Source organism: Poeciliopsis prolifica, unplaced genomic scaffold, assembly GCF_027474105.1.
Source record: "Poeciliopsis prolifica strain line A6 unplaced genomic scaffold, Auburn_PproV2 SCAFFOLD008, whole genome shotgun sequence".
Taxonomy (NCBI): Eukaryota; Metazoa; Chordata; class Actinopteri; order Cyprinodontiformes; family Poeciliidae; genus Poeciliopsis; species Poeciliopsis prolifica.
The window spans coordinates 6402929-6417607 of NW_026562383.1; the positions used below are offsets into that span (position 1 = coordinate 6402929).

Genomic DNA, 14679 nt, shown 5'->3' on the forward strand with positions numbered 1-14679 from the left:
CATGTTGAATTTTTCAGATGTATATGTATTATTTTTTAAATATTTGGAAACCACATATATCTATTATATAAGATCCTAATAAAATACATAAAAGCCTGTGCTTTTCCAAAACGTGAACAATCAAGTGGTATAAATACTTTTGCAAGGTGCCGTACAATGCCTCTAGGTTTATGAACTTGACAAAGAAATCAAAAAGTAAAAGGGAGCACTTTTCAAAGCACTGTAAATCTTTTGATTCTACTATTTTTGAAATAATCTCAACACTTCCAATTTAAAAAAAGGCATTATATATTCCTTGGTTTTCATTTCTTGTGAATTTTTACTAGAGTGTATCACTCTCCTGGGTTAGCGGAACCACAGCAACCTTTTCACTTTTAACCTTAGAATCAATTTGCTCCTCCCTTTCTGGGAAGCCTGGGCCTACTCATGGTATTGATCATCCAATGGGTTAAAAAGAGCACTGCTGCTGCTGCAAGTCATTACAGTTTAGGAGCAGAACAATGGCTGGAGGTCCTAACCTCATTTGGGTTCCCTTCCTTCTCTTCTGCATCCTCCCTGCATCTGACAACAGACATGGTAAGAAGCAATGCTTTCCCATAATGTTTCCAATAAATATAGCATTGAAACATTGATTGAAATTTGAATCCTTCATTTGTTTCAGTGCCGTACAACCTGGGTGAGTTTGTCAAGAACACTGGAAACCCACAGCTGGACGAGATCCTGTCCAGGATTCCTGTGAGTCCTCACTGATTCTGACTTTGTTCATTCACAGTGCATGTAAAGAAAGTAGAAAGCCTCAATTATGTGATGGAAAAAAAAACAAAACCATGACGATTCGTTGTAAAACTTTTTCCATTTTTAAGGTGACGTTCTTTTGAAAACAAACAAAAATGCAATTAATGGGAAAAATTTACTTTATGAGAAAGCCACAGTGACCTGGTTGCACAAGAATTCACAACCTGAAACTCATCTGATGTTGAAGTATATTTGGATTTAATTTCAGCATTAAGTTATCTTTCAATTTGACTCAAAATTAGACAACTACAAGCTGAAAAAATGTCGCAATTCAGGCTGCAGCACTCAGTCAGCAGAGTTGAGAAATCTGTGATCGACAATTCAGGGCAATGGAAATATATTCTTAACACATGTCTGCCACAGACATGAGTATTGTTTCTGAACATGTCACAATTTGTGCATAAAATTTGAACAAGGTGGCATGTTCAGTAACATCAAAATAACATATCATGTACTCCAATTTGATTGTGTGATGCTTTCAAGCCACACCCTGAGCTACGAATAGTCTGTGCTATGAATAATCACATATCCACTGAAACCTGTCATTTTACTTAGGTTTTGCACAATTTTTATATCCACTGTGTTGCTACAGTAAAGGTTGTGCGTTGTAAATAATTGCTTTTAATGTATTCATCTCAGATATCCTTGCCAAATGGAACTGATTTCGATGACGTAAATGTAACGGTATGTAATCACCTCTTTTTCATGCTAATATGAATGCTTTCTGTTATTTGGGTTCTTCTAATCTAACGCTTATCATTCTCTTTCAGTCAGTAAAAGTCAAACTTTGCACTGGTGAGCGTATTCTTTATCCATTTTCCAGTTCTAATCTGACGCATGCTTACGGGTTCTCTCTTTTGTTTCGTAAGGGTTCGAAAAAAGGTTGGATTCCCTGAACAAGCAGCTTCGGGAAGCAAGTCGGCGTAATGGCCAGCTGGGTGAGTGGACAGTATGTCCTTCGGCGGGTGGGAAAGCTCCCTTTTGCGTTGTTCTGCTTTAACCTGCGCGCTCCATCACAGACGGGGAAGCCTTCGAGTTGAGGCGGGAGGTCAGGCAGCTGAAGTTGAAACTCTCCACCTGCAGTTTGGCTGTGACGTCCGTCGCCGGCTGTAAGATCATGACTGAAAATCCTGCTTTGCACCCTCTGTCCACATCTTCAGAGGAGGCTTCAACAGGCAAAATGTTCAAATGTTTAGTGTGTTTCCCGACAGCATACCACACCCAGCTGCAGACCAAACTGAAGCATCTGCTGGAGGTGATTGACAGTGAAAACATTCAAGGTGAGCCTACATTTTTAAGGTAATTTTCATCTTTGTAATGCTTCAGCATACTGCGTTTTTTCTTAAAAATATATTTCTTATAGTTTTGAAGATCATGGCTCTGACCAGGGATGTTAGAGCTTCACGGAGGAAGTTTGAATCCGCTGTTAACTCAAATGGAAATTCAACCGAGATAACAGGTGGGGCGTTTTATTCATCCATTCATCGTTTTCAGTTTTCCAAAATATTTTTGTATATTTTTTTCAGTATGATTAACTTCAGAAAAAGGAGCATAAATATCATGAGCCTTTTACTTAATCTGTCACATTACAACTGAAAACTCCTAATTAAAATTAGGATTTTGTAAGAGCAGTAGTCATATTTTCGCCATGTTATAAGTGTTTCAAACTAAATGTTTCATCCACAAGCTAACTATTTTGCTTAAAAACTATATATTTAGGTTTCAAATTCAGCATTTAGTCATGAAGCTAAATATTTAGCTTCATAACTAAATATTTAGTTCCTATTTACATTGAGGTTTGTAGTTGTAACTTGTGAAAAATATGATAAAGATTACGGCATTAGAATACATTCATAAAGGACTGCAGGTCATGCATTATCAAAACATTTCAATTTTGATGTTTTTATTTTACTGAATTTCTGCCTCGAATAGAAAAGTCTCTTTTCTGAACTCATTTCAAACAGCTGCGCAAGCTGAACTGAGCGCAAAGACCGCCGAGCTCAACGCCAAGAAGCAACAACTCAACAGGAACAATGAAACTTTGTCATTAAGTCAGTGTTTTTTCTTTTAGTTTGGAAAGATTTATTTCTTTGCTCAGGGGTGAAAAAAGGTGTTCAGTACATGACAAGTGTAATTCGTGTGTTCAGTCCTAGAGATAATCTCCTTGCAGAATCAGATCTGGAACCTGCAGCAGACCGAACTGAACAGCAAAACCGCTGTTACTGTCGATGGAAGACTTCTGGGTAAATCACGCTGTCTTTGATTGAAAAATTAGAACAAGAAAGTACACTTGGTATCTGTTAAAGTAATGCTCTAGTTTTAGAGTTCACCCATAAATTCAATCACATAATGCTGACTCTTAATTCCCCTCAGCGCTACAAGAGCTACTGAACAGGAAGCTCTCCGAACTGCAACGCAAAGAAGACCCAATCTCTGTTGGTGTGTAAGCCTCTCGAACTACATTTGCCAGTGTTTCGTTTCTTTTTTTTATCCTCAATTTTAAAGTTGCATAAAAAAAAAAAAAATAAATAACCTGGTATTTCTAATTGATCACATGGACACGATTGATCAGTGCTGGAGCTTATTTCTGTGCGCCATACGATCACGACGATGGAGAAAAAGATCAAGATCCTGACGGAGGGATCCAAATCTAAACTTCTTGGTGAATTTGTGTTCGCATATCACCAACACGTATCTTGTTCAGATTATGCAAGTTGAGCTTGATTTTATTTGTTTGATTTTTTCTCATTTTACTCTCAGATGCTCAGAGGGAATTGAGGCAAAAGATTGAGCAGCTGAAGAGAGCAATCTTGCTGCTGAGTGGACGGGAAAATGACAAGAATCTTAGTAAGCCTGCACTCCAACATCTCCACTCAGGTTCTTGTTTTACGTTTGCATTGACCCAATGTGCTCTTGATTTGGATTTTTTAGCCAGGGAGATCCTGAGGCTCCAGTTTGAGGTGGACCGTTTGACAACGCTAGTTTCAAATTACGAAGAGTCCCAAGAATCCACCATCTCAGGTGAGTGGGCAGAGGCAAAATCTTTTGGGTCTTATTTCATTTCTTGTTCATTTGCTTCTTTTAACGTAGCTATTTCTAATGAATAAAAAAGGCCTAAGTGGTTGAATGAAAAATAACTTCCTCTGATTAATCGTCAGAATAATTAGTCCCTAAAGTTCGATGAAGCTTTAGTTTTATTTGGATTAAATGAGAGATACCAACACAAACAGAATTTTGGAGTTCAAGAAAAATTATATATATATTTTTTTGATTTGAGTATACAGAGGTATTTTTTCAGTAACAGGTGCAAAAAGTTAAGATTATGTGTCCATTTTTTATTTTTATTTTTTACACTGAAACCATTTTCCTTCCATGCACTACTTTGTGTTGGTCGGTCACATAAAATCATGTCAAAACACTTTTAAAATTGTTGATGAAATTTTAAAATTTGTACCTTTTTGTATCTGTTTTTCATTACATAATCATATTATCCACAAGTCTTGATGTTAGTTGAACTGAAAATGCAGAAATGTGTTAAAAGGAGTGTTTGTTTTTTTTTTCCCATTGAAGTCATAACAGAGGAACTGGAGGTGCAGAAGAGAAGAGAGGTAGTTTTGCAGAAATCGCTGGAGAGTACAGACCACGCCATCGCACAGCTGAGTGAGTGAGAGTAGAAAGAGGAGGAATCTCTGCCTATGTTCACCATAACAAAGCCAACAAGTGTGCACTTTTACTTTGACCAGTCATGAAAGTAATCAGCATCATGGAGGAGCTGACGGAGCACAAGGAGACAGCAACCGGTGAACAGCCTGGTGAGCGCGCCTCCGCTTATTCCTGAAGCGCACCACTTTCAACATTTATTCTTATTCGAATGTTTCTGCAGATATTCTGACACTCCTTCAAACCTACAAACGAGACTACACCAAAGCTCTGAATGAAATAAAGAGTGAGTCTTATTCTGTGACGTCAATGGCTTTTTGTGAAATAAATTTTTGATGACCAGACTGTTTTTGTGTTTCTGTACAGATCTGAAGGAGCAGCTGCGCCAGACACGTGAGCAGTACTCAGGACCTGAGGAGCGATACATCGGTGAGCGGCGGCTTTTCTGAACTTCCGAGTCGTGTCACGTTTTCACTCCTGAGCTAAAGTCCTAACCTGTTTCTCCCAGCGGTAAAGACTGAACTGGAACAAAGGATTGCACAGCTGAACAGAACTGAAGACTCTGAAGCTGCCTTGGGTATTTAATTCAGTTTTATTTTTTCAAACGTTCCTATTTATTAAAGAAAGATGTGGACTTACGTGGTTTCTTTCTACATGTAAAATACGCGTGTCTGTGTCAGTTGTGAGTGTAATACACCTGCACGGTGAAATCGTGGCTTTAAAGAAGGCGATCGCTACACCGGCTACTAAAAAGGAGATTATAAGTGAGTGACGCTTATCTATGAATTCAGTTTCAACCTTCTTGACAGCGAGATGTTTTAATGCCCTTTTTTTCGCCTCAGGGCTGCAGAAGGAGCTGCTGCAGAAAGAAGATGAACTAAAAGCCAAGACTGCAGACATGGAGAGACTGGTTCCCAACTCACAGATAAGTGAGTCCATGATGACGTGTCCAGGTCATATGGAAAATGTTTCAGCCTATATTTTCTCTCCAGGTGGTTTACAGACAGGCAGCTTTGTTGGCACCTAAATTATCCGTGTGTGATGTTTTATAAGAGTAAAAACAGTCCCATTTATGGAAGGAAAATCCTCTTGCAGTCAAGTTAACCATTAATTGCTTACTAAATTAGTTAACAATTATTTAAATAACTGATTAATCACAATTAATGAAATTAATCACATTTATTATTTAATCATAATTAGTCGTGATTAAATAGTTAAACGATCAATACTTTCTACAGGTTGTGAATTGTTTTCTCCCGTTGAGATCCTTTTTTGTTGCAGCTGAGCAGTGGCAGGGCATTATGCACGTAGCATTCTCGGTGCTGCAAAGCCCAAAGATAATTTAATTTAGGATGTTTCTCAAGTTTGGAACATGTTCAAAACAGTCAGGAAACCCTCACTGCGTTCTTGATGGGCCTCAGGAGATCCCTACTTGACAACGTCCATGTACGTTTTTTAGACGGCTGTTAAAAGGCCCCACCAAGATTTCAGCTCTGTTGTTCCCGTTTACATTTATGTTTCAGTTTTAAAGATTATTGAGCTGCAGAATAACATCTGGACTCTTCAGAGCAATGACACCAACGAGACGACCAGTGAGATATCAGGTACTTTAGATTGTTCAGAGTTAAACTGGGAATTGAATCACAAATTCCTTAATTTACTCCACATTAAGCTGTTTTGCTTTTTTTCAGAGTTACAAAGGAGACTGGATGGTCTGCTGAGTGAGATAAGTAGCACAGACCAGGAAACCCTGAAACACAGTGAGTGAAACAGTTTCTAACACTTTCATTCCTCTAATGAGCACATCTCTGTCCTTCTTTGGTTCACTGTGATGTTTAATAAAACAAATGAAGTTTCTCTCCAGACTCTTGACTTTGTGTTTTGCGTTTCAGTGATGACAATCCTGAACCTGCAGAGTCAGGTGGAATATCTTCAGAAACAGCTGTCGGTGACCGAGGTTTTGCAATCCAATAGGATCACCCGTAAGTGCCTGCAGCAAAAATGAAGTAGTAATTAATATTTTAAATGTTGCTTCAGCACCACACACCTGCAGAAATGTTACAAAAAGGAGTGGATGAAAACCTGTTAACTGTTATAAATAACTTCAGAATATGATGGAAGTTCAACTTCCAGAAGGTAAACAACCTCAGACATCAGTGGAAATAAGTGGGGCCTGCCACAGAAATGTATGGCAGGCACCTATTGTTCTTCACCTGAAAATAACTGACTACCACCGTCAATGCAGCCCGTACCACTGCGTCCACCTCACAATATATATATTAAAACGTGCGGCTCGATCCCATGAGGGGAGCTATTACTTTTGTTGGCATTTCGATTAACTGTGGCGACATGATCAACAAAAAATGAGCCAAATTCAAGTCTAAACAAAAGACTAACTGACACAAAACAGAGTCAGTTTCACTCAAAATAGACAGAGCCTTTTATCTTAAATAAGGTGTTGGCTATTTCTCTCACTTGTTAGCCGTGTTTAGCATATGGAATGGAGTCAATTACACACAACATGCTGGTGGTGATCCACATGCTACTGACAGTATTCACGCTAAAATTAACATATTTGTAAAATTAGCATAAAATTACTAACATGGTTCAAGTCCATGTTACTCACATTCTTTTTTGCATTGATGCTAATTTTTAGCATAAGAACAATGGGTCCAAACCGACGGTCACACTTTGGCAGGATCTGGTTAAATTTCTTCAGAAATTTTTTAGTTACAAATTGCTGTTCATACTCAAACCTCATTGAGCTTTAACTATTTATTTTTTTCAAATGAATATAGTCAAAAGCAATAAATGTACCAAAAGAAATAAAAAAAATTGCGGTAAAGGGGCTGAATTCCAGTCTTTGGCATACTTACTGTATTTGTACAAAAAAAAAAATTTAAAATTTCCTTAAACCTCACAATAATGCAATATTTTGCCTTGGTGTATCACCTAACTGCAGGAGAGGATTAAGACCACCAAAATGAAATTTTATTTTATTTTTTTTCTTCTATTTTGACCATTGTGAATGCATTATTGATCTCCTGCAAAGTAGTAATATTTTTGAATTCTTCCCACAATCAGAACTCAACAAAGAGCTTGAAATCAAGCAGGAGGAGTTACGAAAAGCTTACTTGGAGATTAAGGAGAAGAACAAGGAAAACGGCGAACTGTGTAGGTGAAACGAGAAAACGCTGCGATCTTTATCTGACATTGACATTTATGTGTGCCTCATCATTTTGTTTCTGCTTTATTCAGTGGTAAACATCTCTACGCTGCAAGGCCGGTTCAGAAAACTCACAAAGGAAAAGGAGAGTGAAGAAGAAAAAGCCGGTGCCACGGTGTCCAGTGAGTGGACTCCTTGTGTTTTCGTTATTTGTGGCTTCATTATAAGACTGGAAAGAGCGCATGTGACGTCTTTATTCATTTTGTGTTTACCTGATGCTTTGTAGAGCTGAAGGATCAATTGAAGATGAAAGAAGAGGAGAATCAGGAACAGCAGAACATGATCAAAAGTAAGTGTAGTAAACGTATAGGCTGCTGCGAATGTATTTGATTTATAAATGACTTAGAAAACATTTTTATTTCTACCAGCTCTGCAGATCAGCTTGAACCAGACTCAATCAGAGTGTTCGACAAACGATCAGGAAATTCAAGGTGACTCTTACTTCTCTTCATCCCTGCTGGAGGAAATGCTGTGAATTCAAAACTTATAATTATTGATTCTTCTTTTGGTAGACCTGCAGAAAAGTTTGGAAGCCAAGATTGAGGAACTCAAGAACAAATCCGACACAGTTACGTCTCTTGGTAAGTTGGAAAGCTGCGCGTGTCTTTCCTATGATTTGGAAGATGGAAGGATGTCGACATTGATGAAAAGCATGTGTTTGTTTAAGCTCTTCGAGTTTCTACATTGACTGTGCAGCTGGAAGAACTAAAGAAGCAGCTAGAAAACTCTGTTTCCCAAACAAAAGCTGAAGGTGGGTTTGCATGAACTGTGCACACAAATGTTTTATTAATCTCAGCTAAATCACTTCAAGTGTTTCTTCAGGGACCCATATCTTATTCTTGTTGCTAAAAATAGACAAAAAACATTTATAAAGTAACAAAATAAAAAGCTTTTGCCTCTCACAAAAAAAATAATATTTTTTGTCTGTCTTCCAAGTACTATATTTCCTTGTGCTGTGTACTGTTCAATATCAAGCTAGCTAGCTGAAAAATATTTCTGTTTTTTTAAGAGCTTCAAAAAATCATCGACCAGAAAAGAGCAGAACTGGACAAAGTGACAGAAGAGCTGAAACAGCGAAGCCCGCAGTCCCAAAGGCGTAAGATATAAGCCAATGACTAAATAAATATTTAAGGACTCTTTTGAATGACGTTTACATGAGTCGTCTCTTTCAGTTTTACAGATCATTGCCTTACAAGTGGAGATTGATCGATTGGTACCTGTGGCCTCAAACGAATCAGATTACGCCAAGATCCAAGGTGAGTAACAAACACGCAGCATTATCCTAGCACTGGATGTGTTTATAATTTAATACAAACTTTAAAAAAAAAAAAAACTACTTGTAACTGCAGGACTCCAAGATCATCTCAGTTACCTGGTAGAAGGAATTCAGGAAACAGAGAATGAAAACACAAAGCTGAGTAGGTATCAGTGAAATGAGTGGTGCACTGCTGAGCGTGCGCAGTGGCTGATCTGACCTGATCACATCTTTCTCTGTCAGCATTTAAAATTTTGGCTCAAAAGGACGAAATAGCCACACTGAAGAAGGAGATGGAGAGACAATTGGGAGCGCAAGCTGAAAAAATTAAAAGTAAAAATAAATGAACAAATATAAATATATATAATAATAAAAAAACATCACATGGACACACCTCACGCTTTCTTTTTCGTTCTTATTTCCTAGGTCTGAAAAATCAATTGGAGTCGGTCAGAAATGAGATAAAAAAGAAAACAAATTTGCTGGAGACGTCAACCTTGAGAATTGCGAATATTTGTGAGTATTTAGTCCTTTCAAAAAATGAGAATGAACTAGATAATAATAAATAAAAAAACAAAAAAAAAACATTTAAGTCACTGCCTTGTTTATTTCTTTCAGCTGCTCAGATTATGGAACTGAATGAGAAAATCGTACCACTGCAGGAGGAAATATCAGACCTCAATCAGACGTACGCTGAAAACCTCGCAGGTAAAGCGATAGCTAATACGCTTACTTGAAGGTAAATTGTACTTTTGGCTCATATGCACGTATTTCTAAATCCCCAGAACTTCAAGAGAGACTCAATTTTGCTCAGAAGACACTGCAAAACACTGAAGCTCAGCTCAGGGAGGCAGACGCAAGGAATTTTAAACTGGGTACAAACTCCTTTCATGTTCTAGTTTTTTTGTTTGTTGTTTTGTTTTTAATTTGCCACTGGAATAACTGCGTTTTTTTTTTCTGTCTCTGTCAGTAATGGATATCGCCAAACTCAAGGCTGAGCTGAAAAAAGCGAAGGAAGAAACTTCCACGAATGCAAAGAAGAAAGTTGCTGGTTTGTTATTATTTTAACACAATAATATAGCAAATACTTACTATAGGAGGCCTTACAAAAGTATTGCTTTTTTATTAAAGACGTTTTGGTGCTTGGATGAGGTGGAGGGGTTTTGGTCCTAAAGAAATTGCTTTAGTTTGTAAAACTACAATAGAAACACGTCACACGAGTCACATGATGAACGACTGGATGTTGCCACTGTCGCGAACCATGAAGCGGAAGACGACAGGAAGTGGCAGGAGGGTGATGTCGCGGCATGGTTTTAATGATTCATCACTTGAACAAACGTACTCACGCCTGACTTTAATCGCGCTTCTCGCTTGATACGCAATTGCGAAAATTACCTTCTTCGTCGTCAGTGGAATATTGACAAAGTTTTGCGAACATTTGCAATGGAAACGCTGCTATTAAGACCTTCACAGACCAGCTGGATAAGAACTGGATAAAATTACAGCAACATTTTCACTCTATTTTTACTTCTTGTTCACAGCCATGCTACTGTAGTTTGTCTGCCAAATAAAGGCAAAATAACAAAAAATGTGAAAATGTTTAGAGTGTGAATGCTTTTCCAAGTCACTGTGCGTGTCATAAATAAGCCCAGAGAGCATGCAACACTTGATTCAGGCAATTCTTCTCCCTCTCTTTTCAGCCTTGGAACAACAATTAAGAACGCAGGATAAAGAAAGCAGAAAACTTGAGAGCGCCAATAGAGGTATGGAATGAACACTGCTGCTCCTGTAATCTGCTGGAAGAGATCAGTCACTATTCCCTGAATGAACCACATGAGTGCGAACGTGTTTCGGAAAATAGCATTCAATTTTAAATTGCTTCTTTTGCGCTGATCTGAAAATGGTCCCTTGTCGTTTGGTGTCATAATCACGAAAGCTCCTTTCTCACTCAGACTTAAAGCAACAAATGGAGGAGCTGGAAACGTGCTGCAACGCCAACACCCACTGTGAAGGTGAGAGGTCAAAAAAAAGTAGCGCACATCTACCGTGTCATTTTGTGTTATTTATAGTAAGCTTCTGATAAAAACAGACTTGCAGAGGCAGCTGCAGCTGAGCCAAGAGGATGCGGATCATCTCCATCAGCTGCTGCAGGAGAAGGACACCGCCCTGGGAAAGCTGCAGCGCGACTTGGAGCAACAGCAGCGGGAGAAGGAGCGGCTGCAGGAAGACTACAACGGTATGTCCACTTCAGAATGACAAGCTAAACACGAGCTCAGATCAGAACCAGGAAGTCATGCTTTGTTCCTCTCCTCTCAGACGCTGTGGCTAAACTAACCAACGTGGAAGACAGGACCATCTATAACAGTGAGTCACACACAAGTCAGGATTGCTAGAAGACTAACTAGAGATGCACTGATTGCAGTATTGTGATCGATCAATCTGCATTTTTCCCTTTTCCAGCAAAGACCACCTGGGATCCAAATACTGCACATCCCAGATTGGTTTTCTTTTCCAACAACACTGAGGTTTCCACCACCGACAACGTACCCCTGTTCCACGACAACCCCAGCAGGTTTGACGTGGTCCTGGGCGTCCTGGGCTCGACCGGCTTCTCGAGAGGCCGCCATTTCTGGGAGGTTTCCGTAGCTGAAAAACGTTGCTACCACATCGGGATGGTCAGCGAATCGGCCAAGAGGACAGGATCGCTATCCATCAGTCCCGCGAAGGGTTTCTGGACCATAGTCCTGAACAAAATGGGTGCGCTCAAAGCGATTGACAGGAAGCCTGTAACCCTCCAGGTTGAGAGGCTGCCCATTACTCTGGGCATCCTGCTGGACTACAACAAGGGACAGGTGTCCTTCTACGACTGTGGCTCCAGAACTCATCTGTACTCGTTCTTGGGTCAAGTGTTTACCGACAGAATCTATCCATTCCTCAACTACTGCGTGGAGGATGTTGAAAATCCTCAGCCAATAGTTTTGCTGCCTCCAGGATCAACTGACTGGATTAACGAAGCGACACAATAAGTCTGGTTTTGCCACATTTGTCCAACATTTACATGATTTAATAATCAAATATTGTCTTCATGAATGATTTTGAGAAAATAAATCAACAAACTTAAAAAAGTGTGTACTGACCTCTAACTGTCATCTTCCAGGTGTAATAAACATCATTACTTAAAAAAAGTAAGTGAAACCTGCATAGAAGAAATGTTTTAATGAATCTCAACCGTCCAACTTCGTAAAACAAAGCATGTTTTTATTATAAACATGTTGGCCTGGAGAAACATTGCAAATCTCTGTAGAAAAAACCCACTCATGTCAAATGATCACAAAGGATTTCATCACAGTTTAAACAATTACATGGGTTTGGAAAAAAACAACAAAAAAACAAAACAGGGTTCCTACAAGGTCTAGAAAAGCAGAGACGCACCAGTCAATCATTCGCAGATCTGAATCACGTAGTTTTACAACAAGTGATCGGCGAGTCGGCTACCAGAAAAATCTGACACGCTGATCACCAAAAGAAAACAAAGAACTCTCACTATGTTTGATCTATAAACAACTGACATGAGGTAAATATAAACGTTTTATACGTTGTCATAGGCTTGGAGGCCTCGATGGGGATTATCTTGTAATTCCTTCATTCGACCTCAATAAAAAAAAAAAAAAACATTCCCCCCCCCCACTTTCCTTAGATCCGTGCCTTACGGACTAAAGTCGGAATCAGCAGGCCACAACGCCAAGGAAAATTGGAAATCGGCATTGATGGTGCATTTCTAATTAAAACGATAGGAAAATATGGAATTTGATTTCCTCTTATTCCGGGTCTGGACCAGTCCTAGAAATATATTTAATGAAATATTTATTTTCGGACCTAATTGTCTGCGTGAAAAACCCCCAAAACAAATACTGTAAAAACTGCTGTTAAGTTGTCCGTCCGTCATTCTGCTTCTTCATCCAGCCTTCTGCTGAATAATCAGACAGACCCTGGACACCCTGGTGGTGTTTCAAAGTTCCATCTTTAACATCTGAATGCTGTGCAAGGTTTTAGGGTAAAATCATCCAAAGCTTTTCTATTGTTTCTTAAATATGGGGCAAAAACTGACTGAGAAACCGGAGTATCTGAGACCAGAAAAGCATGGACCTTCTATGTAAGAAGTCTGTAGGAAACCTAAGGAATGCAGACTTCTGGTCAGTCTCTTCCTGCGGTGCCAGCTACACTCCTGTAGAAGTGGGCAACGAACATGGGGTCCTTCTCCTCCAGCATGTGCAGGAAGTGATTCCTTTCCTCTTCCCCCCAGGACTCAAACCACTGGGTCCACAGTCGGAGCTGGCACTCAAAGATGTTGGGCAGTTTGTCCTTGACCTGTCACAAAGCAGTAGATAGAAGCATCATCTCAAGAAGTGCACGTTCACCTGCGACAGAGCAGGGAGTACCTGAAGGGTGCTGAGGGAGTCGAGGAGAGTGCACACTTTCCCCGGCACGGCTTTCCCAACAAGATCCTGCAAGAACCTCTCCTTCTGGAAGTCATTCCAGCCTTGGAACCAGCTCAGGACGCACCGCTGCTCCTGGAAGGTCACATAGGAGATGGGCTCTGGTTGCCTGTCTTGACCCGCGCAGGACAGGTTCTCCAGGCTGGGAGGGCTGGCCGCACCACGAGGAGCAGATGGCAGCTCAAACCGGCCAGGAGAAGGCAGGCCAGCCCCGCTGTCGCTCTGGTTAGCAGGGCTCGCTGCTCCTGCTAGCAGACCTGTGGGATTGTAGGGACTGCCGAGGACGTTCGGGGCCGTGAATTGTTGGCCGTCAGCGGCCTGCCGCTGGTATGGACCTTGGCTGACCTGACTAAACCACGACATTCCCCAGAAAGTGTTTTCAACCAGAAAAAAACAAAAGTTTGCTGGAGTTTGAAACGCCAGCGGCGGAGAAACCCTCCTGGGTTTGTTTACAAGCGGCTAAAGCAAGACCGCCGCTCGCGCGTTAACTTAAAGCCAGCATCACTTAACACCAGCTGTTTTAATTATACAAACCCCCCCCCGGCTTAATTTGAAGTAAACTACGTCATTCTGCTCACGTTTGGAGACCTGTTATGTCTACTTAGCAGCAGGCGAGCGGCTGCAAAAACACACCGGAAACGGAAACAGTTTAAACCCTCTTTGTGCGCGGAAGTGAAGATTGCGCAGGATTTACGCAGATTGTTGCCCATAGCTACAAAAAGAAAACCACTGATATAGATTTATAACGCACGTGCACACGAATTTTGAAGTGCGCAGCGCGAATTGTGTGCTCTGTAAACTTTGGTTTTCCTTTGGTGGTTTTAAGATTTATGAGCGGTGTTGCGCCGAAATGGGTTTCGCCGTCAAAATGCGCGTTCTTAATGTCATAATGTTGCGTTCTGTGGCAAGCTTACGGCAACAGGCTTTATACGTCATGGCCGCATTCAAGTTCACTTCGTCATCTAGTTTGAACGAGATTTCAAATTATTTTATCACATTTGTTTTCCATCAAATACCAAAAACAGCCATCTTCCATGGCACTGGAGGTCAGAACAATGCCACTGATCTCCTTTTTGTTTGTTAAATATTTTCATAAGTTAGGCGGATTACCATGATAATAAAAATACCACGCTCTCTTTTGAGGAGTTTTCAGAATTATGATGTGTGTCTGTCTAATTTGTCAACGACAAAAAAAGTCCTCTTTAATACAGACGTTTGTAGTCTGAAAGCAGGATTGCATGTCTTTT

The 14679-nt window shown here is 40.1% G+C and overlaps 2 protein-coding genes across 2 annotated transcripts; one reads left to right on the forward strand and one right to left on the reverse strand.

The window, feature by feature from the left end:
- Window positions 1-475: 475 nt before the first annotated feature.
- Window positions 476-12295, forward strand: si:ch211-14a17.10 (myosin-11). Its single transcript, XM_055032726.1, has 43 exons — window positions 476-576; window positions 662-735; window positions 1435-1479; window positions 1566-1590; window positions 1665-1733; window positions 1815-1904; window positions 2007-2075; window positions 2159-2254; window positions 2760-2846; window positions 2943-3038; window positions 3169-3234; window positions 3368-3457; window positions 3556-3642; window positions 3727-3816; window positions 4366-4455; window positions 4539-4607; window positions 4679-4741; window positions 4822-4884; window positions 4964-5032; window positions 5136-5219; window positions 5298-5384; window positions 5979-6059; window positions 6147-6215; window positions 6348-6437; window positions 7540-7629; window positions 7714-7803; window positions 7908-7970; window positions 8050-8112; window positions 8194-8262; window positions 8349-8432; window positions 8691-8777; window positions 8854-8937; window positions 9031-9099; window positions 9180-9269; window positions 9363-9452; window positions 9555-9644; window positions 9722-9811; window positions 9907-9987; window positions 10637-10699; window positions 10889-10948; window positions 11026-11172; window positions 11253-11300; window positions 11397-12295. Exons 1-43 carry the CDS (start codon window positions 501-503, stop codon window positions 11960-11962), a joined length of 3849 nt encoding a protein of 1282 aa, XP_054888701.1. The 5' UTR covers window positions 476-500; the 3' UTR covers window positions 11963-12295.
- Window positions 12296-13022: 727 nt separating this feature from the next.
- Window positions 13023-14066, reverse strand: cunh14orf119 (chromosome unknown C14orf119 homolog). The gene is made up of 2 exons (XM_055032727.1): window positions 13376-14066; window positions 13023-13304 (listed from the first exon to the last, which is right to left on the reverse strand). The coding sequence occupies exons 1-2, from the start codon at window positions 13793-13795 to the stop codon at window positions 13131-13133; spliced, it is 594 nt and encodes a 197-aa protein (XP_054888702.1). The 5' UTR covers window positions 13796-14066; the 3' UTR covers window positions 13023-13130.
- Window positions 14067-14679: the final 613 nt, after the last annotated feature.